The following is a 22,518-nucleotide window of genomic DNA, read 5'->3' as shown; positions in this document are numbered from 1 at the left end:
ATTTTGAAACCATTCTGTATATATAATTAGTTAGTACAAGGTCTAAAACATGAATTTGGCTGACGTTCTGTTCCACGATCGTATTTCAAGCAGGCACCTCAATGGTCACACCTGCTATTCGATTGACAGCGTGAGTGTCCGCCTCCATGCCGAGTCATTGTCTCGAATCGGTTCCTTTGAACAGTTCGTCTAAAAAAGAAGCGGTTCAAGAATGATTCGGTGGTTCTTTACGTCATTACATGGTCTCTTGGCATATTAATGCTCTAAAACGTTCCAGTACATGCTCTAAAACGCGATTTATTATGTTATTTTCGCTTACGTTTTAATAAACCAGGGTGCTTATTGTAATATGTGTATTTGTGCATTTACAATAAGCAAAATTTTAATTCATCTATATCTCTTGGCTGCAAAAAAATTATAAAAAAAAGACATTTAAAATGAACCTATTTGATGTGCGTTTGCATTGTTTTTTGTTGATAAAAGTCATACAATCAAGCCATAAACATATTTTCAGAAAATTGTATTTGTAACAGTGCTATTCGGCTATAAAGCAAGTTATTAATTCAAATCCTAATTTCACTCCAAATGCTTTTATCATCGTCTGGACCGTTTTTGAAAGAGACGGTTCTCGGTTCAACGATTCGGGCAGTTTTTGACTCAAGAGAAGCTCGGGCCGATTCACTCCAATGCATGCAATAATTGTTCAGACCAGTTTTAGGAACCGGTTCAGTTGATTCATTCAAAAGAATCGACTCAAAAGAACCATTCCTTCACGAATCGGACTTCGCTACAAGACAGATACGGGGGTGTTTTGACGAGCTGACGCGGCTCGGGCAAGCTGCGGTGGGTGTGATTGAGCTCCATGATTCTCCCCTCTCGGGGCCAGAGTTCACACCATCCGAGGGGAACGCGAATAGGTAATGTTATTCAAATACTCATATTATAACCCGCCGATCCTTTTTTTCTACACGCATTTTGTTAGATGTCACTGTCGCCTATTGTACAGACGATGGCACAGACCGAGAGAGAGAGAGAGAGACAGTAAACGTTAACATTTACAGCGAGCCACTCTGTACCAGAAATAATGAGATATTGATATTTGTGCGTGTCATAGATCCGGATTGGATACACCTTATTAACGAGACAATTCATGCAGGTGGCATCCACAGACATTTTAATTCAGCAGAGAAAGCGCCGTTATTTCTCCTCCCCTTCCCTCCATTAATTTATTTTTGTTGCCTACCTGTTTGTGAATGTACAACCTTTCTAAAAAAAAATAAGGTCAATGTATTGATTTGGAAAAGCAATGTGTCAAAAATGGGGGTTTGTGAATAAATCTGGATTGCAGAATTGGAAACATGTCATTGAAAGCCATTTGCTCAATAAATAAAGACTTTAGAGATGTGCATATCATTCTACATGGAACATGTCAGATAGTGTTTGCTTCCTTTGTAGATGTTTAAAGATCAACCATTAATTGTATTGTTTTGTTACGTCAGTTCAGCTGAACAAACATTTAATTCTTCATCCGCCAGGCAGCCAGATAAGCACGAATGTGCCATTTTGCAAGTGAGAATTGTGACAAGCAGCTAAAGATACAAGGATACAACAAGTGAGTGGCCTTGAACAGCCCTTGCAGTCAATATCTAAACCAGGGGTGCCCCAACTCGGTCCTGGAGGGCCGGTGTCCTGCAGAGTTTAGCTCCAACTTGCCTCAACACACCTGCCTTTAAGTTTCTAGTATGCCTAGTAAGAGCTTGATTAGCTGGTTCAGGTGTGTTTAATTGGGGTTGGAGCTAAACTCTTCAGGACATCGGCCCTCCAGGACCGAGTTTGGACACCCCTGATCTAAACACTTCCTTGTGATTAAAAGTCATCAGAGAATCCAGCATAGAAGAAATACTAATGGCAGCTGCCCAAAGGCCATTAAGCATTCCAGCCTCATGTAGTGAAGTCCCACATCATGCTATCAATGGATGAGGTTTAAGCACAAGCTGCTTCATATACTATCCGCATTAAGACATTTACAGTGTGCGGGACGAGTGAGCATGGGTATGTGTGTCTGATGAGACGTTGACAGGGCTTTGTAGTGGGAACAGAGAAGCCTTGTGTCCTCATGTTTTATTCATGTCCAGCTGCAAGATAAAAACAGAGGCAGGTAGTCACAGAGATGCTGTCGGCAGACCAAGCGTGGGGCTGCTCATGGATGCACAGCTGTCAGATACTGTGAATACAGGCGAAGGTTATAGTTATCGTTGGTCCAATAGAATGCCCCCTGCTGATTGGTGGCCTCGAAAAGCCAATTATTAGAAGTCTCGTTCAGGGGTTTTCGATCTTTTCGATGCTACGGACCCCAAATTTGATCATCCTCATAAGAGGGACCCCCATTCTAAAATTGAAAAAGGCAGATCTATATTTTTATATATAAAGGCCCAATTTATAATGTAAAAATGTATGTGTACACTGTATTTTTTGGAAAATATTTAGTTTTTATTACATAGAACTTAAACAGGTTAGATGGTATATTGAATTGAACACGGACGTAAACAAGGCTGTGAGGGATAGACTTACAGTCTTTATAATGGCACGCACTATACGATCATAACTCACAACTTTTCATTTCCGATGACAATTCATTGAATGCACTGTACTTCTATCCCTCACAGCCTCGTTTTCATTCCTGTCAAAAATTAAATATGGTGCTACCCTGACTAAGGTCTATTAAATTTTTTGCCTGCTCACTCTAGCTTAGTAATGTACTACTGTTAGATGTATTGTTTATTTATTTATATCATGTTTTATTTATTTTAATCAAATGTATTCATTTTTTTCTCTAGCCTTTTCACAGAGCCCAGTTTAAAAACCCCTGGTCTAATTCACAGAAAAATGAAAATTCTGTCATATTTACTCACCCTCATGTTTTTCCACTCCTGTATATGAGCTAATGCAGGTATCTGGATTTTCTGTGAAACCTTTATTTATTTAGTCATTTATCAGACGCTTTTATCCAACGCGACTTACAAATGAGGACAACAGAAGCAGAGATTAAATGAAAATGACAAATGCATATAACAACATTTCAAAACTTAACATTTAAATGAAAAACAAAAAATGAAGCTAAAACAATTCAAAATATTAAAGAACAAAAGCTATTAGAGTATAATAATGATTCTAACATAACACTAAGCCAAACACCAAAAAACAACTACATATGTGTATGTACAACCACACACACATACATATATACTGTATATATACATACACATTTATAAATTCAATATATATATATTATTTAATTTCCATTTAGTTTGTTGAAGTATTAAAATAACTCAAATTAAATAAAACTAAAAACGTAATAAAAGACCTATACAGACATAATACATTCAGACATAATGTAACTAAAATTTAAATAAATAAAAAATACAAATAATACAAATCAAATGACAGTAGTTTATCAGTAATCCTAAAAAATAACATTGCAAAACACACAGGCTTAAAAACAACAACTTACTTACACATAGTAAGAAATGGTTATAAAAACTGAAACAGAAGCGAAACAAGTAATAGCACAGCACACAAATCACATTTATGTGACATTTATGGTGCTTTTTTGGAGGCCCAGTCATTTACCTTTGTTGTAATGAAAAGCTATTCGTCAGAAATTCACCTTTTGTGTTCCACTACAGAAAGAAAGTCATACAGGTTTGAATTGACATAATGGTGAGTAAATATATAGAGAATGAACCGTTCCTTTAAATCTGCAATGTATCCAAATTAGAAACCGGGCCTTCAGAGGAATAATTTTAATTATAATCTAGTAGGTTTTGATTAATAGTTGTATTTAATGACTTGGATGAGTTTGCACCCACCCCCCCAATCTGGGTTTTATGAACAAATGTTATCCATTCAAATCTTATACAGTATCTATATTTTTTGTCCTCCTCTTGCCCCCCATTCTTACTTTCATATCAAAACCTCTTGACTCTGCGCTCCCTGACTCAATCCTAGATAATTCTCTCTCTGTGGGATTGAAAGTTTGCTCCAGGCGAGAGAGCAAGAGATAACACCGTCAGATTAATGTGCAGGAGTAAACCCACACTGCTCTGCAACAATCTCATCCTCACAACACATGGCACACACACAAACATGTTCTCTCATTCAGAACAGTTACCTCACTTCTTCTCCTTCAGAGTGATGTCACACTGTCTACCAGGGGGTGGCCGTCCCCTGCCGGAGTCGCACAGCCTCTGACGCCCATGGGACGGACGCCCCCGTAACCAAGCCACTAAGTGTATTTGTGTAGCCGAAGCCGAGCGCAATGGGCAGTCTGGGAGAGGGAGTGGACCCGGGCATGGTGAGCGAAGCTCTTCTGGAGGCCCTTTGCTCTGAATGTGGACAGATTCACCGCACCTGGGAGAATCACCTTTATAACTATCGCTTGGAAGTGGATGATGATTTGGTGTGCCACATCTGCCTTCAGCCGTTAGTTCAGCCCCTGGACACACCATGTGGCCACACCTTCTGTGCCCGCTGCCTGCGCAGCTTTCTGCAGGAACGGGACTTTTGTCCGCTGGACCGTGCGCATCTGCAGCTGCAGGTCTGCCGGCGCTCCAGCATTCTGGTGCACAAGCTGCTGGATAAGTTGTCGGTCACCTGTCCGCTAACGCCCTCCTGTTCTCTCAGCATGCCACGCTGTGACCTGGAGGCACATCTCAAACACAGGTAAAATACTCATGAATATTCATATATGTGACCCTGGACCACAAAACCAGTCTTAAGTCGCTGGGGGATATTTTTAGCATTCGCCAAAAAAACATTGAATGGGTCAAAATTATCGATTTTTCTTTTATGCCAAAAATCATTAGGATATTAAGTAAAGATCATGTTCCATGAAGATATTTTGTAAATTTCCCACTGTAAATATATCAACTTAATTTTTGATTAGTAATATGCATTGCTAAGAACTTCATTTGGACAACTTTAAAGGCGATTTTCTCAGTATTTAGATTTTTTTGCACCCAAACCATACATCAATTGAAAACTCATTTATTCAGCTTTCAGATGATGTATAAATCTCAATTTCGAAAAATTGACCCTTATGACTGGTTTTGTGGTCCAGGGTCACATATTTAATCTTAAATACAAAATCTGTTGAAATATTCATGTTATGGTTGTATTCTTAAACACAAAAAATGCACTCAGAAATTGCTAGTAAATTTCATTAACAGATACAAAGTAATGGCAAGTACTACATCGAATTAAAGGTAAAATTTTGAAGTAGAAAACCTGCATTAGAATTGTCTTTTAAACACACTCCAATATTCTTTGTTTTATTTACAATTTTGCGGTAAATTTTTTTACAGTGTAGTTTAAACAGCACCGGCAAAGCCAAACTCATGGTTTTGATTCCCAGACAATGCGAGAATTTGATATATATATCTTGAATGTAATGTAAGTCGCTTTTCTATAAAAGACTATACTATATTATACTTTTAACATACAGTATTTAACACAGCACTGTGGACTGCAAGTGTAAAATCTTGTTGCCTTTGCAGCCAAGAACCACCCAGTTAAACAAGTCATCAGACTGGCATGTAAAGCAGCCAACCATAGTCGGCCCATTTTACAGAACTTGGAGTGTGGAAAGCCAACAGATAAGCCAACTAAAGCATGCTAAGTGCTTCAGAATATGTTCTTCAGAAGCTTTCATTGCACCAGCCTGCAAACACAAATGTGACCCTGGACTACAAAACCAGTCTTAAGTCACTGGGGTATGTTTGTAGCAATAGCCAAAAATACATTGTATGGGTCAAAATTATAGATTTTTCTTTTATGCCAAAAATCATTAGAATATTAAAAAGATCACGTTCCATGAAGATATTTTGTAAATTTCCTACTGTAAATATATCAAACCTTAATTTTTTATTAGTAATATGCATTACTAAGAACTTCATTTGGACAACTTTAAAGGCGATTTTCTCAGTATTGTAATTTTTTTGCACCCTCAGATTCCAGATTTTCAAATAGTTGTATCTTGACCAAATATTGTCCTATCCTAACAAACCATACATCAATGGAAAGCTTATTTATTCAGCTTTTGAATCTCTATTTTGACTGGTTTTGTGGTCCAGGGTCACACATTTGTTTTCAGGCAGACTGATAAATTATGTGCCAGTCAGCCAATCAGATTGGAGGTCACTTTTTTTACATTTTTGTGTGCATTATGCATCAAACACTGTCTGTTGCTTGGCTTAAGAGGTGGTCTCACTAGACTTTGAGCATGCAAAATTTCTTTGGACACGGCAAAGGACGAGATAATAACGTCATACTCTTGTTGTTTTTTTAATTCTCAGTTGGGATGTACTCCTCACACATAAAAGATGAACAATTTTCAAACAGAATAATACTTACACACACCACTGTGGTGTACCGTTATGAGTAAACCCCAAATAAACTTGATCAACATGCAGAATACAACAGTTCAACTTGTGCATAACCACATGTCAGGGGCTTTTGAGTCAGAACATGCAGTAGCAACAAATATACTTAGGTATCTGTTAGAGTTAGACACTGAAGCTTAGCAGACAAAGGCTCCAGTGACTTTTGGAGTCACTTTCTTGTGAGTGGAGCCTGCTGGGCTTGATCTGACTTCCCATCTGGGGATTATTTGCCCCTTTGTCATGTGATGGGAGATTAGTCGGTCCTGTGTAATGCACTGGACAGCAGCAGTTTCATATTCTCTACAGCCATGCTGGGAAACTTCAACTCTAGAAACCTTTTCAACCACTTCTTCTGTGAGACTGCCAAGGGCAACCCAGAGCTATGGTGAGTTACAGAGTCCAATAAGGTATTTTGTACTAAGAATTGGCAGGACTGTGTAGTTTGAGAGAGTGGTATAAATTTTGAGATTAGTTCTGTTGCACGAGATTGAATGGTGCCTTTGGATGAACTGAAGGTCTTGGCCTACTAAGGGTTTGGTGTAGAGTCTGATGTCTGAAGCCAAACGTGAGTTGAACAGTTCAAAGTTGAGTTAGTTCACAAATCGAAGGACAAAACAGTATAGAGTCTCATCTGTTTTTGTAAAAAAGTATTAATACTAAGATTAAGAGTAACTTATTAAAGTTTTGTCAGATCATCTATACTCCTTAGATAATTTACACTTATTGCAAGAATGTTTTATTTATAGTTCAATGAAAGACCCAAGGAGATTAACCTTAACAAGGCGCTAACTCCTTCCTAAGAGAAGGCTGAGAGTTACTGCCAGCATTATCCGTCTTCTCTTAGCTGTGTTGACAATCCAGTGCTTCTTGTTATACTATGAGACCTCAGCGTGTAGTACTATCCTACAGGTCTTTGTCCCCACTGATGTGTAGAGTAATTAATTAGTGCTGTTAATTGTATGGCAGTCATGTTAGTGAAATGCTGAAATCCTCCAAGCTCAAAGGCAAAGAAAGATCTCGTAGTTTCACAGGACCAGTGTTGTTTTTGTTAACTAAAACTAAAAAATAAAATTGGTAACTTAAAATAAAATAAAAAATATCAGATGAAAAACTTCAACTTGCCCTGACAACCTTAAAAATGAAAAAATTAATTAAAGCTATATAGTAATAATTAAAACAAAAACTAAAGAAATTGACAAAAAATGGTAAAAATACTCAAATGTAAATGAAAATGTAAATTTCTTGTCCTTGTCTTCCATTTCTTGTCAGCTGGACCTCTGTGTACCTTGCCTCCCGAATATTTCAGTTATTGCATTTATGTGTGTGGGTCTAGGTGTCCTGGAACACAAAGTCAGCGAACAAAGCTGGAGCGGACGCTGATGGAGGGCGGCGAGGACAGGGTCACGGCGACCAACCCTCCCAGATCCCCCCAGACTGAGATGAAGGAGAGTACACCATCACCACCTGCTGGATCCAACACATGCAACAATGTTCCTACATGGACAGAAGAGCCTGGTGTAGACAACCCTGCCTTTGAAGAAAGCACTGAAGAAGACAGTGAGTACCCTAAGCAGGGCCGCAACTACCAATAATCAGATCTAGCAAAATTGTCCCTTACAATAATTGGTATTCTTGAGGCTGTTCTGCTGCACTCAGTGACACTGTGCTCTGTATTGTTAGAATGACAAAAGGTTTAAAATGGGTGGTCTGCCTCAGCGACTAACAGTGCTCATCAACATCAATGTCAAAATGTTTGAGATGGCCAATCAAATCAAAGAAGGCAGGTCTTTACTGGTCACAGAACCTGAATTTCATTCGCCGCTTCAGTTTTAACAATGAAAGAGTGTAAGGAGTAGCTAAATTTCAGTGGTGGACAAAGTACACAAATCAAGTACTTGAGTAAAAGTACAGATCCGTATAATAAAATATTACTCCAGTAAAAGTACTCAGTTTTCAATTTTACTCGAGTGACTACAAAAGTACTTGATTTTTTATGTACTTAAGTAAAAAGTACTGCTAGATGAATGTTTATTTTGCAGTTTTATATAGGATAGTAACTTAGGCTATGTGTGCTGACAAACAATATAAAAACAGGGCTAAATGCATAGCATTTTATTAAAACTGCTAATGTCACAGCAGCGGGGAAGATGAACGTGCATGAGTTATTTTATTTAATCTGTTATTTAACTGACAGTTTTGACCTAAATATGATTTTCAGTTACAATAATTAGTACTAAAATTCGACATTGGTAACTTACTTTTAACAGCATCAGACGCGCGCGCGCTCACAAGATCTCCCGGTTCTTACTTGTGAATTCAGTTCACTGGAGACTCGCACTAAACGGTTCATTTGAATCAGTGAGTTGTCAACTCGAGAACAGCTGCAATCAGATCATTCCAATTCGTGAATGAATCGTTTGGTGCGATTTGCGAAACCGATTTAAAAGGTTCATTGAAAAGAATCAGTTCGTTCTTGAATCAGACACAGCTTCTGCGTCTCGGAGCACGTGATATATTATAAGGAGTAACGATATGTTTTATGAAATGTAGTGAAGTAAAAAGTACGATCTTATGCTTTGGAATGTAGTGAAGTGAAGGTAAAAGTTACTCAAAATAAAACGACTCCAGTAAAGTACAGATACTTGAAAAATGTACTTAAGTACAGTAATGAAGTAAAACTACTCCGTTACTGTCCACCACTGCTAAATATTTAATATTTGACAACTCTTTAATAATAGAAATGTTACACAGCATAAGTAATATTCAGTGATGTATTCAATTCTTTGGTCAAATTTTGCCATTTTGACCTGAAAATAGCTTATATAATTTACGTAATTCATAACGTAATTTGTAATCGAGTATGATGAGACCAAAAACATTAATAGAGCCATTTTCGGCATAATAGGCGTACGATTAAGAGTGATATTGTGCATATTTTAAAATAAAAATATTTGCAAATAGTTCACATGCATTACAAAATATTCAAATTTTAGTACTACTTTTACTATTTTTCTTTTTTTTCCCCTTTTCATTATTCCCTTAGTCCCTTGAAATCCTCTAATATTTTAATTCTTTGAAATTAAAATTCCATTAAAAATACCAATAAAAATATCCCCCCAATTTTTTGTCCCTTACCAATGTCTTGACCATAACTATAAATTTCATGAAACAAAACCCCTTACATTAGCAACCAGGTCACTAACTTGAACTTGGTTACTCACAGTTGATTCCAATAGAGATTTGCATTAGCACATATTGCTAAGCTAAAACAATACTCTAATAAACTAAATATACATAGCATACACAAACATTAGGTGAAATAGTCATCTTAATTAGATGGACCAGTTTTTATCAATACTTTTTTTTGTTTGTTTATTCCATTAGAGATTTGTATTAGCACATGTTGCCAAGCTAACATAATGCTCTGTGGTGGCTTACATGTTTATGGAGTGAAATGTATATTTTCAGCTGTATTTCTGTCCCTTCAAGGTGTCCATGGTTTAGAGTGTGCTCCTCCACGCGTGAAGCGTCCTCTCAGCAACCCATGCATCCATCTTCTCCGCACTGGCAGTTCGGCCTCTTCGGGATGGGACTTTGTTGAAACTCTGCCACTTTCTGCTGAGGAAGGTATGATTATTTTACACAGTCCTAGACTAAAACATTATAATCACTTTGTTTCTTAAAAACCTTTGATATCTTTGTTTGGGTTCTATACTTCTTGTTCTTTAGGTTGTGTGAAACTTCCATCCCTACCTGAGGGAGAAATCACAACTATTGAGGTTCATCGTGCAAACCCCTACATAGAGCTGGGCATAAGTATAGTCGGTGGAAACGAGACCCCCCTGATAAATGTGGTAATACAAGAGGTGTACCGTGATGGTGTTATAGCCCGAGACGGACGGCTGCTGGCCGGTGACCAAATACTTCAGGTATTGTCGCTATGTTCCAAAATAACCGTCCAATTAAAAAAGCCGTTTTCACTGCTATTTACAGATACTTTAATCAATCTCAATAGAGCTCTAATGAATAGTGGCTACAGAATCACTATCTGCATGAATAGATGCAAAACAGCATTCTTCAAACTGCCATTCACCAAAATATGTGATCCGCTCCATCATTTTAAGTCGTTTTGAGCCAGAAATATTTTAAGCTTTATGCATCGACTGAAAAAGGCAATTCTCTACTTTGTAATGTTTTTTTGTTTGTTTTTTGAACTGTTGAGGTATATAATGTAAATGGTGGATCTCATATAAACTTGTTTTTGAGAAAATAGTCTCTAATGAGTCCAAATAAACATTTTCTTTTGACTGAATTAGATTTAACATACACTACTGTTCAAATTTTGGAGGCAATGTTTTTTTTTTTGGTTTGTTTTAAAGAAGTTCGTACTTTTATTAATCATTAAATTTATCAATTAATTATAACGTTACAAAAAATTATATTTCAAATAAATGCTGTTCTTTTAAACTTTCTATTCATCAGAGAGAACGTGAAAAAATGTATCATGGTTACCACAAAAATATTAGGCAGCACAACCAATTTAAACACTGATAATAAGAAATGTTTCTTGAGTACCAAAGACTGGAGACTGAAGATTGGAATAAAGGATGCTGAAAATTCACATTTGATAAAATACATTTTAAAATATATAAAAAATTTAATGTTTCACAATATTACCGTTTGTACTGTATTTTTTTAAATAAAAAATAAATGCAGCCTTGGTGAGAATTTCTTAATTCTATAATGAGAATCCTATAATAATTATAATATTCTATAGGTCTTAATTCTATAATGAGAAATTAAAATTTCTTTCAAAAACATTAAAAACCTTACCAATCCCAAGTGTAGTAACGGTAGTGTACATTAAAAAATTAAGACATTAATAATAGGTTAATCTAAAATAGTGCATAATATAACAAAATACTTCCTGAGGTAAATATAATGTCAGGCATTTTATTGACATTTTTACAAATCAAAACAACATTTATTGTTTGATCTTTGCATTTCATGCATTTTTGTGCAGGTGAACAACGTAGACATCAGTAACGTGCCCCATAACTTTGCTCGTTCTACACTGTCCCGTCCCTGCGCCACTTTGCAGTTGACGGTTCTGAGAGAGCGCCGCTGTTCTGCAAGGCCGCCTGTGGCAACTGCTACACCCAAGGGCAGCCCTGCCAGCATACGCATCACCCTGCACAAGCAGGAATCATCAGAGCAGCTGGGGATCAAGCTGGTGCGCCGTACAGATGAAGCCGGTGTGTTTGTCCTGGACTTGCTGGAGGGAGGGTTAGCCGCTAAAGACGGAAGACTTTGCAGCAACGACAGAGTGCTGGCCGTCAACGAGCATGACCTGAGACACGGCACGCCTGAGCAAGCAGCTCAGATTATACAGGTAGAGAGAAAGCATGTGTGTGGGGCAGTTCAGGTTAAGATAAGGATATTAGCAGACCTGCTAACTGATAAATGGCCGATATTAAAAATCTATACTCTGTTGTCTACATAAATGAAAAATAAAATACTAAAAACTAAAAGTGAATTTAAGCATCACAGCATTATAATGTAAAGTGTTATTAGTATTGTTAAACATGAACTTTAAGTGAGCAATAGATGACAGCAAAGGTATTTAATTACCTTTGTTGTTTTATTTGTGTTATTTTAGTATTATTTATATATTATAGTATTTAATAATATTTTTAATTAGCTTAATTATATTTTTTGTTTCATTGCAAGTTTAATAATTTGATCATTTGCTCATCATTTTTATTATTTTTCTATAATATTATTTTTATTTTATTATTAGCTTTAGATTTGTTCAATTTTAGTTTAGTAATTTTATACTTCAAATAAAAATTATCTTATTTAATTTAGCTGCCATGGCAGCATGTCTCTTTTTCATTTAAGTTTTTGTAAGTTTAATTTTTCCTCTAATATTTATGTTATTTTATTTCAGCATGTTGTTAAACATTAAGTGAGCGATAGATGATGGCAAAGGTAATTTAATCATCTTTATTTTATTTTAGTAGCATCTAATTATCTTTGATATTTTAGTATTATTCATGTACTATCATATAATGTATTAATATTTTAAAATAGCTTATTTTTTATATTTTCAGTTTCACTTTCATTTTAGTTATGTGCTCTTGTCATTTTAATTAGTTTTTGTTTTTATATTTCTATAAAAAAATAATTTTTTTATTTCCGTTTTAGTTTTAATTTTAGTATTAAATTTAAATAGTTTTTATTTCAGTTAGATGCCATGCCAAGTCAACATTTCTCATTTTCAGTTCAGTTTTTGTAAGTTTAAGTTTATGTAATATTTATATTTTATTTGAGCTTTATTAAATGAACACAGTTAACACAGTGTTAGTTTTAAAAAATACAATATGAAAATCTCTCAAATTGGCCACTAAAAAATATGATTCCCAATATATTTTGCATTCTTAAATATTGAATAAAAACAATCCATAGACTTACTCTGAAACAGGGCATATCTAGAGCCTGGAAAACCTGTCAGTAACAACCTAGCAACACCCTAGCAACCACATAGTTCATCCTGACAACCACCCCTAGCGTGGTGGTGACTTTTGCTCTGGCAACACCGCTCACATGTTCTTCAGTAAATAAAAATCTAGTTTCCTCTAATAAATATTCTCGTAATAAAACAGCTATTGTCATCTGTGCAAATCTCAGTGCCTGTTTGGGACATTAGGACTCTGTCTCTGCTGCCCTGCTCAGAGGGTAATGTGATTGATAGTATCTTTATGTCTACGTGAGCTGCTTTCTCCCATCTGGCTGTCCCGATCACACAGAAAGGGCAGCTAAAGCATTATTAAGAATAGCACTGGAAGACAGCAGACTGTCTTTTCTGGATATAAAGCCACCTCGGCACTCAATATAAGAGTATTAGGTATTTATACTGACCGCCTACTGTCATCTTCCAGGCTAGTGGAGAAAGAGTTAATCTGCTGATTAGCCGGTCCAGCAAGCAGACTATGGCCGTGCACATAGGCTCCACCTTGACCAGGGACATTTGGAGCCATGAACACATTCCACCGCTTCCCTGCACTGCGACCCCAAGCCCTGTCCCAAGTCTGCACCTTGCCAAGTCTTCCACCCAGAGAGTGAGTACAAATGCCTGCGGCCAAGAGCGAGAGCAAGTCTGTGTGTGTTGCAGAATCTATTTTAGCATCGTGGAGACATAATTAGGGAGCCCTATATCCGAAGCATCTGGGTAGCTTCCAGTTTTTCCATTAGTTCAGACCACAACCTTAATTACTGCTGGTTGAATCTATTATGAGATCAATTACGAAGTTAGAGTAGAACTGATCCCGTTGGGAAGATGAACAACACTCTACCGAGAGCCGATCAGTGTCAATTTCGAAATGGGCTTCACTTTTTCCTTCTCCACATCTGAGACAAATTTCAATTTGATGCTCTGATGCTTGTATTTTGTAGGATCTCTCCCAGTGTGTTATCTGTAAGGAGAAACACATCACTATGAAGAAGGAACCTCACGAATCTCTGGGTATGACTGTGGCTGGGGGACGGGGCAGCAAGAGCGGAGAGTTGCCGATCTTTGTAACAAGCGTTCAGCCCCATGGCTGCCTGTCACGTGATGGACGAATCAAACGTGGTAAGTTACCTAAACCCAATTCTTTTTCTTAAATTAGCATTAATCTCGACCCAAGTTTAAGTAAGTTTATGGAGTTACTGTCAGCATGACTTCAACATTAAACCCGTTTACCTTCTTAATACATATTCCTGGTTCATATTCCTTATTACACATTATTCAGTGGTTCATGTTATTCTGAGGAAAAATAATGTTGGTTTTTGTTTGGGATAAGAATTGTAGGAATTTTTGTATTTATTTATTTTAAATAAAGAGGAAAAAGAAATGCGATTCCACTACAAATAATGTGCCGATTTTAACAATAAATAAATACATTTAAAACAATTCTCACAAAAGGTGCATTTAGTGGTTTTTCAGTCTTTTTAGAGACACTTATTCAAGTCTCAGTTACTTTACTTTTACTTTTAGTCATTTAGCAGATGGATTAGTCTTTTATCCAAAGCGACTTACAAATAAGACCAAGTAATTAAAACTAAAAGCTCAAACTCTATAAATACTAATATATATATATATATATATATATATACACATACACACACATTTAAGAAAATAAAAGAAATTAAATAAAAATGACAAATGCATACAACAACTGAAATGAAAACTAAAAAATAAAGCTAAAAACAATTCAAAATATTAACACCTTAACTGTCACTCACATTTTTGAACATAGACGAGACATTTTCCAAACTTAAATTTTTATAATTCATGAACGAAAACATTTTGTAACATGATATTGATATACCATTTTCATGGTAATGCAATGTTTGATTTAAAAATGGGTTTCAAAGGATAAGTTTTGAGATTTCAAGTTTTCAACTGATATATAATTTCTGAATTTCTAAAGTGTGATCGAGAAAAAGGCAACGAAGAAGACTTTTTGTGACAACGGTCAGAACTCCTGTTATGATGAAGATTTTTGAGGTGCACTCTTGTCAAAAAATTAATCTATTACTTTTCCTACATAATTTTTAACAAAAACATTGGTAAAATATCTATTTAGGAGTCTTAGACCTTTCCAACGATATAAAGTTTGTCATGATTAGATTAGGATTTAATTGTAATATAGTGACGTAAACTTAGGCGTCCCACAGAGGGGACGGGTGACAGTTAAAGGGTTAAAAGAACAAAAGGTATGAGTATAATGATTCAAACAAACAACTACATATGTGTATGTACAACCATACACACATATACATGTACATTATATATATATAAATAAATACATTCTATATATATATATATATATATATATATATATATATATATATATTATTTATTTCATTTCCATTTTGTATGTTGAAGTACTGAAATAACTCAAATTAAATAAAACTAAAACTTAATAAAAAACCTATATAGACATAATAAAAAACTAATAAAATGACAACATTACTACAACTGTAACTAAAACTAAAATAGATAACTAATACAAATCAAATTAACGTACATTAGTTCATCAGTAATCCTAAAAAAAATAACAGAGCCAAACACACATGCTAAAATAACAACAACTTACTGACACATAGTAAGAAAGGGTTATAAAAAACTGAAACAGAAGTGAAACAAGTAGTAGGAATACTGTAGGGGTTTTGCTAGAAAAAAAACTGCTGAAATGCAGCTTACAGTTTCACCGTCAGTTAGTAAGCTGTTTGTGTTTGATTCACTAAAATGAACCAACACATTAAAGTCATTCATTCAGGAATCAGACTACACTGGTTGTGCTGTATGGGTTTGATTTAATATAAAGAACCAACTAACCAGACTACACTGGTTGTGCTGCATGTGCTTGGCTTACTAAAAAGAATGAGTAATTAGTCATTCATTTGGGAATCAGACTACACTGGTTGTTCTGTATGTGTTTGGTTAAAAAAAAAAAATAACAGAAGGTTGTTTTTGAGGAAAACACTGGTGTCTGTGATGATGAAGTGCACTGAAGCAAAACCTCTATGGGTCTTCAGCTGTGTTACAGTCCTCTCTGTGTGGCTGTCTCTCTTTTGCTCAGGGGATGTACTGTTGAGTATTAATGGTCAAGATTTGACCTACCTGAGCCACAGTGAAGCAGTGGGCACGCTGAAGTCCAGCGCTGCATGTTGTTCTGTCCAGCTGAGGGCATTAGAGGTCAACACAGTTGAAGAACCGGGTCCGGACGAAGAACTTCTCCCTCCTCACGAAAACGACTATGATGCATGCTGGTCTCCATCATGGGTCATGTGGCTTGGACTTCCCAGGTAAGAGTGCAGTCAATCAGATTTAGTAGAACTTCAATTGAGAGATCGTTTGATTAATTAAACAAGCAACACATATGACGGCAAATCAATGGCAAGAAGAACAGAGTGCACCAATTATGATCACGCGCTTGATCATCCCTCATTCTCACGCTCTGTATTTTTTCACCTGCTTGCTTTTGTCGCGCAAACACTTTTATTTTTGGCAGTCATGGGGCGGGACTTGCTGTTTTAATAATTTCCTAGATTTACCATGCTAATAACCGTGGAAACATGTCATTACAATCTATAAAAATGGTTTATGTTGTATTTTATCTTCGTAACATCACAAGATTGCAATCACTAGTAAACGGAAGAATTTATGTTAATAAACTTTCTGCTAAACATCTATTCTGTTGACAAAGCATGCAATTAATTTTCATTAAAACAGCCATGTTATATTTATAAAAAAAAAATGCATCTGGTCCCTTGATAATGCCATGTCTCAGGTCACATGTGACTTATGGATCGCCTTTTCACAGGCGTCCAATCACAGCTGACTTCCGGAAAAGGTGAAATAACCAATGGCGTTTGAGATTACAATTAAAACAGCAAGTCCCGCCCCACAACTGGCAAAAATTAAAGTGTACAAAAAAGTGTGCCAAAACTACAGAGCGTGAGAATGAGGGGGATGATCACGTGCGCGTGCGATGAGACATTTCCTCGCTGGCGAGGACTTATATTGCGCGCACAGGTGATGTGATGCGCGAGCGAGTGTCTAAAAAGAGCTTGTATCCTCTCGCGGAAGCAATTAACTGGTGCACTCGGTTCTTTTTGGCATTGATTTGCCGGCATAGACACAGGGTTATTAAAGTAGATGTACTTTTGGAAGAGTCCAATTGACTCTCTTTGAACTCCACTGGGAGGCTTAAAAATAGCATTCTCACCTTGCTGAGCACTGATCCAAATAACCCTAAAATAGTCAAAGCAATCTGAACAGGACTACCATCATGCCAGGTTCACCTATTTTTTTCCATCCAAATCTTGGTTGAAACAGCTTTGAATGGAAAAATGCAGCTATATCTGTAGTGTTGTGTTTTGGATCAGCGGCTTTATGCAGGGCTAACCCACGAGGGGATTAATGATGTAAACATCAACAGCTGCAGATTATCAGATGAAGCCTACATGTGGAGATAACTTGCTCCTAGCCCATTTCAGCCCAATCTCTGGTCATTCAATCCAGTCTCACTCCCACCTTTTTAACCCTGCCCTCCCTTCTGTCCTTCATCATCCGTCCCCTTTGCTTTGGCACCCTTCTGTTTCCTTCTCCCTTCCTTTCATTGTGCCAAATCCTCCATTTCTATACATCTCCTACCAACATGCATCTGTTTTTATGTGTTTCTCCTTTTGTGTTCCTGATTTTCTGCATTTATATTTCTCTTTGTTCCCTAGCTTCTAAGCAATCTGAAATACAATTTTAGACTTCTGGTGTGATAAAACATGGAGAAAAAATTATTTCCTGATGATGGTCACTTTTTCCACATCGTTCTCTGTATTTTTGGTTCTCTTTCACAGCTACCTGCATAGCAGTCATGAGATCGTCCTCCGCAGAAGTCACCCTGGTGGCTGGGGTTTCAGCATTGTTGGCGGTTATGAGGAAAACCACAGCAACCAGGCGTTCTTTATCAAGACTATCGTCCTTGGAACACCCGCTTACTACGATGGCCGTCTAAAGTGAGCAAGCACAACAAAACAAACAATAAACAATAACCTAATGCTTCACGGCTAGATGATACAGCACTTTCAGCATTACCTTGATTAAAATGTTAAAAAGCAAGCTTACATCTCTGGCTGTCACTGTTTCATAAAATATTCTTTTTTGGGGGGGAATATAGTAAACAAAAACACTACTATTATTTCTAACCTATTTAATTATTATTTATTCCATATATTTATTATTTAAATTAATGATTAATAAATGAATAAATATAATTTGTTTCATTATAATATTCATATTTTTTTATAATTTATTAGTATTTTTTATTTATTATTGAATTTTTATTAATAAACTACCATTTATTACAATAGAACTTTATTGATTCTTTATCTTAGAATCTTTACTAAATGCATCTTATTGATCTTATTGTGAACAATTTATCAATGCATATGTTTAATTTATTTATTTATTTTTTGACTTCATAATTTCTCATCAAATTGTCATAATTCAATCTTCCTGTGAAATGATTTGTCTGTGTTGACTATGCCGGACTTCTCCAATCATTTAGTCCGGTTAACCCACACCCCTTTATTACAATCAACGGCAACCTCGCATTCAGCCGATCTGGTCAGATCTTAATTCAGTAACCAACCAATTCAGTGAGCTGGTGATTCACTTAACCAATTCAAATTGACAGCTGAGAGCGAACTGTGAGTTTTTTTTTTTACTGATTCATTTAAATCAACTGTTGTGTTTTTTGACTGATTCATTAAAAACATTCTCTTCCACATAAACACATTTTTGTTTTCCATTCAGGTGTGGTGACATGATAGTGGCTGTAAACGGTCTGTCCACGGCTGGCATGAGTCATTCCGCCCTGGTGCCCATGCTGAAGGAGCAGCGGAGCAGGGTAGCGCTCACTGTCGTGTCCTGGCCAGGAAGCCTGATCTAACCCCGCCAGGACACCATGCCTCACCTCAGACAGCGCTCATATCTGTGTGTTCTAATGGTCATGTGTTCCACTCTCTGCCACGGAGGCACCATACTGTCAAAGCCAGAGTCTCAGAAAATCGAATGCTTTTACTTGATGCTGAATAAACCAGGCCTTAGAAAACCTGCCACGCCTATGAGGCCACCCCCCTCTCTGGAGAGCAGCCTTAAGGTCTCCCCTCACCAAGCCGATCAGCAGTCCACTCTACCGGAGGTTTTATATACGTTATCTCTAAATGTGATCTATGTTTGTGAATGTTTGTGTAAAAGAGAGACCGAACAAAAGTGTATGTGTGCAAGTATGAATGGATGAATGTGCACAGCTGTTTAATAAATCTTTCCCAGTGAGGATACAAGAGTTAAGCCTCAGTTGATGTGTAAAAATGATTTCTAATCCCACTTATATTCAGATTTGATCCAGCCTTTTTGCTACAATAATCTTAGAGACGTCTAATGATAATAAGTTCCAATCTCTCTAAAGATAAAAATATGGGATAAATATTTGCCATCCTAAAATGCTTTTAGAAAATCTTTGAAAAGATTTGCAGCAATATCTCAGGGAGGATTTTAGCATTTGCTACCATCTTTGCGCGAGAGTTCAAGGTTTGGTTGGTTAAGCATGTCCCCATTAGCTCACGCTGGTAAATGCCATTGCTACACCATCTGGCAGGAAAAAAAAGAAAGTAACTTTAAAAATGTATCCGTGTACACAGACTAATCTTTATGAAATATATATATTGCTAAAATTTAATTGTAGAGGTTTTATCATTTCAATATATATTTTTAAGAGAGCTTAAAAGCATGAAACAGAGTGCTGCTGGGATGATGCATTTTTGAGTGAGTTAATATTTTAGCACTTCCGGTGACATTGTCCTGAAGTCAGTGGATTTTTTTTTAAATGCCTGAAATAAGGTCTATGGTTCACACAAGCTCAGGATATTTTAATGTTTTATTCTACAGCATAAAATACACCGGTAATACCACCTTGTGAATTTTTAAAGCTTTTAACTTGTCTAGAGCAGAAAAAGGCTGTCAAAGTGCACTAGTGAGCAGTTGAGTTCTGTTCCACATGATGACGATTGTCCCTGACAACCTCTGTAGTTCCATTTAAAGGGGTCATATGGTGCTGCTAAAAAGAACATTATTTTGTGTATTTGGTGTAATGAAATGTGTTTATGCGGTTTAAGGTTAAAAAAACATTTTCCACGTACTGTACCTGGGATGATGCATTTTTGAGTGAGTTAATATTTTAGCACTTCCGGTGACATTGTCCTGAAGTCAGTGGATTTTTTTTTAAATGCCTGAAATAAGGTCTATGGTTCACACAAGCTCAGGATATTTTAATGTTTTATTCTACAGCATAAAATACACCGGTAATACCACCTTGTGAATTTTTAAAGCTTTTAACTTGTCTAGAGCAGAAAAAGGCTGTCAAAGTGCACTAGTGAGCAGTTGAGTTCTGTTCCACATGATGACGATTGTCCCTGACAACCTCTGTAGTTCCATTTAAAGGGGTCATATGGTGCTGCTAAAAAGAACATTATTTTGTGTATTTGGTGTAATGAAATGTGTTTATGCGGTTTAAGGTTAAAAAAACATTTTCCACGTACTGTACATTATTGTTTCTCCTCTATGCCCCGCCTTTCTGAAACGCGTCGAACATTGTGTTTTTACAAAGCTCATCCTTCTAAAAAAAAAAAAAGCGAGGTGTGCTGTGATTGGCCAGCTATCCAGTGCGTTGTGATTGGCCGAATACCTCAAGCATGTGACGGAAATGTTACACCCCTCACCATACTGTGATGATGCCGTCAGGCCGGAGCGATGATTCAAAAACATGAAAACCCATTATATACGAGGCATTCGTTGCATCCAGTGGGGACATAATTATGGATTATAATGACTTGTACTGTCTTTTAAAAAGTATATAAGCACATAAAACCATGTCTGCATTTATGATTGGAGAAATTATAAACAAGCCCTACTCTACACTGCCCAAAAACTCTTTAAATATATAAAATAGAAAAACTCTTTAAATATAAAAAACTTTCAGTCTGTGAGTCAGAACAGCCGGCACTGTAGTCTACTCTCCCAGGATCAGGAAACGGTCCTCCATAAAATGTACTGCACACATCTGAATATTTGGGTTGAAGTGTTCTGGAACAGTGTTGTAAATACAACTTAACCACTGATTTCTAGTCGGGTCCATTTTTGGAAGACCAAACAAAATAGTTTTGCTTTCACAACGAAACACAGCGTCGCACACGGTGGCCTAGAGTGAGTGACGGCAGCCTAGAGTGAGGAACGGCCGGAGGGCTAGAGTAAGCAGAGGCGGCGGATTCGACGAAGGAGCGTCCGGAGGGCTTGCGGCAACCACATGTGACGACCCCGGGCTGGACTCTGCTTCGTCCACAGTGAAAGCCGATCCGGTGATCCACGGTGCAAAGTTGTAGTATTTCCTCAGCAACCAGCACGGATCAGCTCCAGGCATGACAAAGCAGATATCGTCCTCTTTTGGAAGGCCAAACAAAGTAGTTTCGCTTTCACAACGAATCACACAGTGCCTTCACGACATGGCGGCGGCGGCAACAACAATACTACAGCGAGAATAAAAGTAGCACCTTCTTTGTGTGAACATTTGGGCGGCGTTATGCAAATCTTCCCACATAGTGACGTAGACATGTGGGGGCGTGTTAGAACGAGCCGTTTTAGGTAGGCGTGGTTGACTCTTAACTTTTATAAAGAATATCTCTTTGGATCTGAGACTTTAGTCTTTGCAACTTTACAGATCTTCTTTATGCACCAAAAGCTTGTAACACTCTAAAGAGAAAGGAAATTTTTTAAATTGCATCATATGACCCCTTTAACCACTTGTGAGCAAATCCCTTTTCATTTGCAGAAAACAGTAAAACTCAGTCCCCTTTCACAGCCTTTTTGTGTTTATAATCACACCCAGGGGCGGATTTAGTGATTTGGGGGCCCCAGGCAAAATATAGGAATGGGGCCCTATATAATTTCACACATTTACAACCTTGAGGTTCCTTTCACTGTTGCTCGCTGCTGCACGACCGTGTCCCATAGTTGTGTCTAATCTTTTAGATTTTTCATGTACATGTTATAAATAAAGGATTTCTTTAATGTTGTAAATCCCTTGCTCACATTTAAACAGGTTATAATAGTATTGGAGTAGGTTGGACACTAGGTGGTGTGTTGGGGTCATTTTCACTATGCAATTGTCTACACAACGCAAGGCTGTCTAATTCTAAACTATAAATATACATTTATTATTTATTTTAATTGCACATTTAAATTAAACTGAAGGAACTTATAAATTTACATGCTTAAGGATTATTTCAACCAAACATGAAGTGTGCCTGTGTGGAAAGTGACTCTGCATGGTCCTTCTTGGGTCTTTCACAAAAACGTTTAAACATTTAAAAAAATTAAAATAGGCCCTATATAATATGCACTGCTGCTTAGTATTACAATTATAGCTTCAGATGCATGATATTTGTAGGGCCCTATGAAATCCGTTTTATTTTT

At 36.9% G+C, this 22,518-nt stretch overlaps 1 protein-coding gene across 4 annotated transcripts; it reads left to right on the top strand.

Moving 5' to 3' along the window:
* The first annotated feature begins 808 nt into the window (after nucleotides 1-808).
* LOC107584972 (ligand of Numb protein X 2-like) lies at nucleotides 809-19,335 on the top strand. 4 transcript variants are annotated; one of them, XR_001609203.1, is made up of 12 exons: nucleotides 809-917; nucleotides 4,191-4,722; nucleotides 7,774-7,997; nucleotides 9,930-10,067; nucleotides 10,170-10,369; nucleotides 11,464-11,832; nucleotides 13,382-13,561; nucleotides 13,896-14,073; nucleotides 16,070-16,295; nucleotides 17,847-18,005; nucleotides 18,557-18,698; nucleotides 18,805-18,886. XR_001609203.1 is itself a non-coding variant. In XM_016271768.1 (11 exons), exons 2-11 carry the CDS (start codon nucleotides 4,319-4,321, stop codon nucleotides 18,938-18,940), a joined length of 2,214 nt encoding a protein of 737 aa, XP_016127254.1. In that variant the 5' UTR covers nucleotides 809-917; nucleotides 4,191-4,318; the 3' UTR covers nucleotides 18,941-19,335. The 4 variants fall into 4 exon arrangements, 3 of the variants coding, with proteins under 3 accessions (XP_016127254.1, XP_016127256.1, XP_016127255.1); XM_016271768.1 differs by lacking the exon at nucleotides 18,557-18,698 and having other exon boundaries at nucleotides 18,805-19,335; XM_016271769.1 differs by lacking the exons at nucleotides 809-917; nucleotides 18,557-18,698 and adding an exon at nucleotides 1,593-1,612 and having other exon boundaries at nucleotides 18,805-19,335.
* The last annotated feature ends 3,183 nt before the right edge of the window (nucleotides 19,336-22,518 follow it).

The sequence above is a fragment of the Sinocyclocheilus grahami genome, unplaced genomic scaffold (genome assembly GCF_001515645.1).
Source record: "Sinocyclocheilus grahami isolate Dianchi unplaced genomic scaffold, SAMN03320097.WGS_v1.1 scaffold65.1, whole genome shotgun sequence".
NCBI lineage: Eukaryota > Metazoa > Chordata > Actinopteri > Cypriniformes > Cyprinidae > Sinocyclocheilus > Sinocyclocheilus grahami.
The sequence above is the reverse complement of the archived record's forward strand: the minus strand, read 5'-3'. Positions and strand labels throughout refer to the sequence as shown.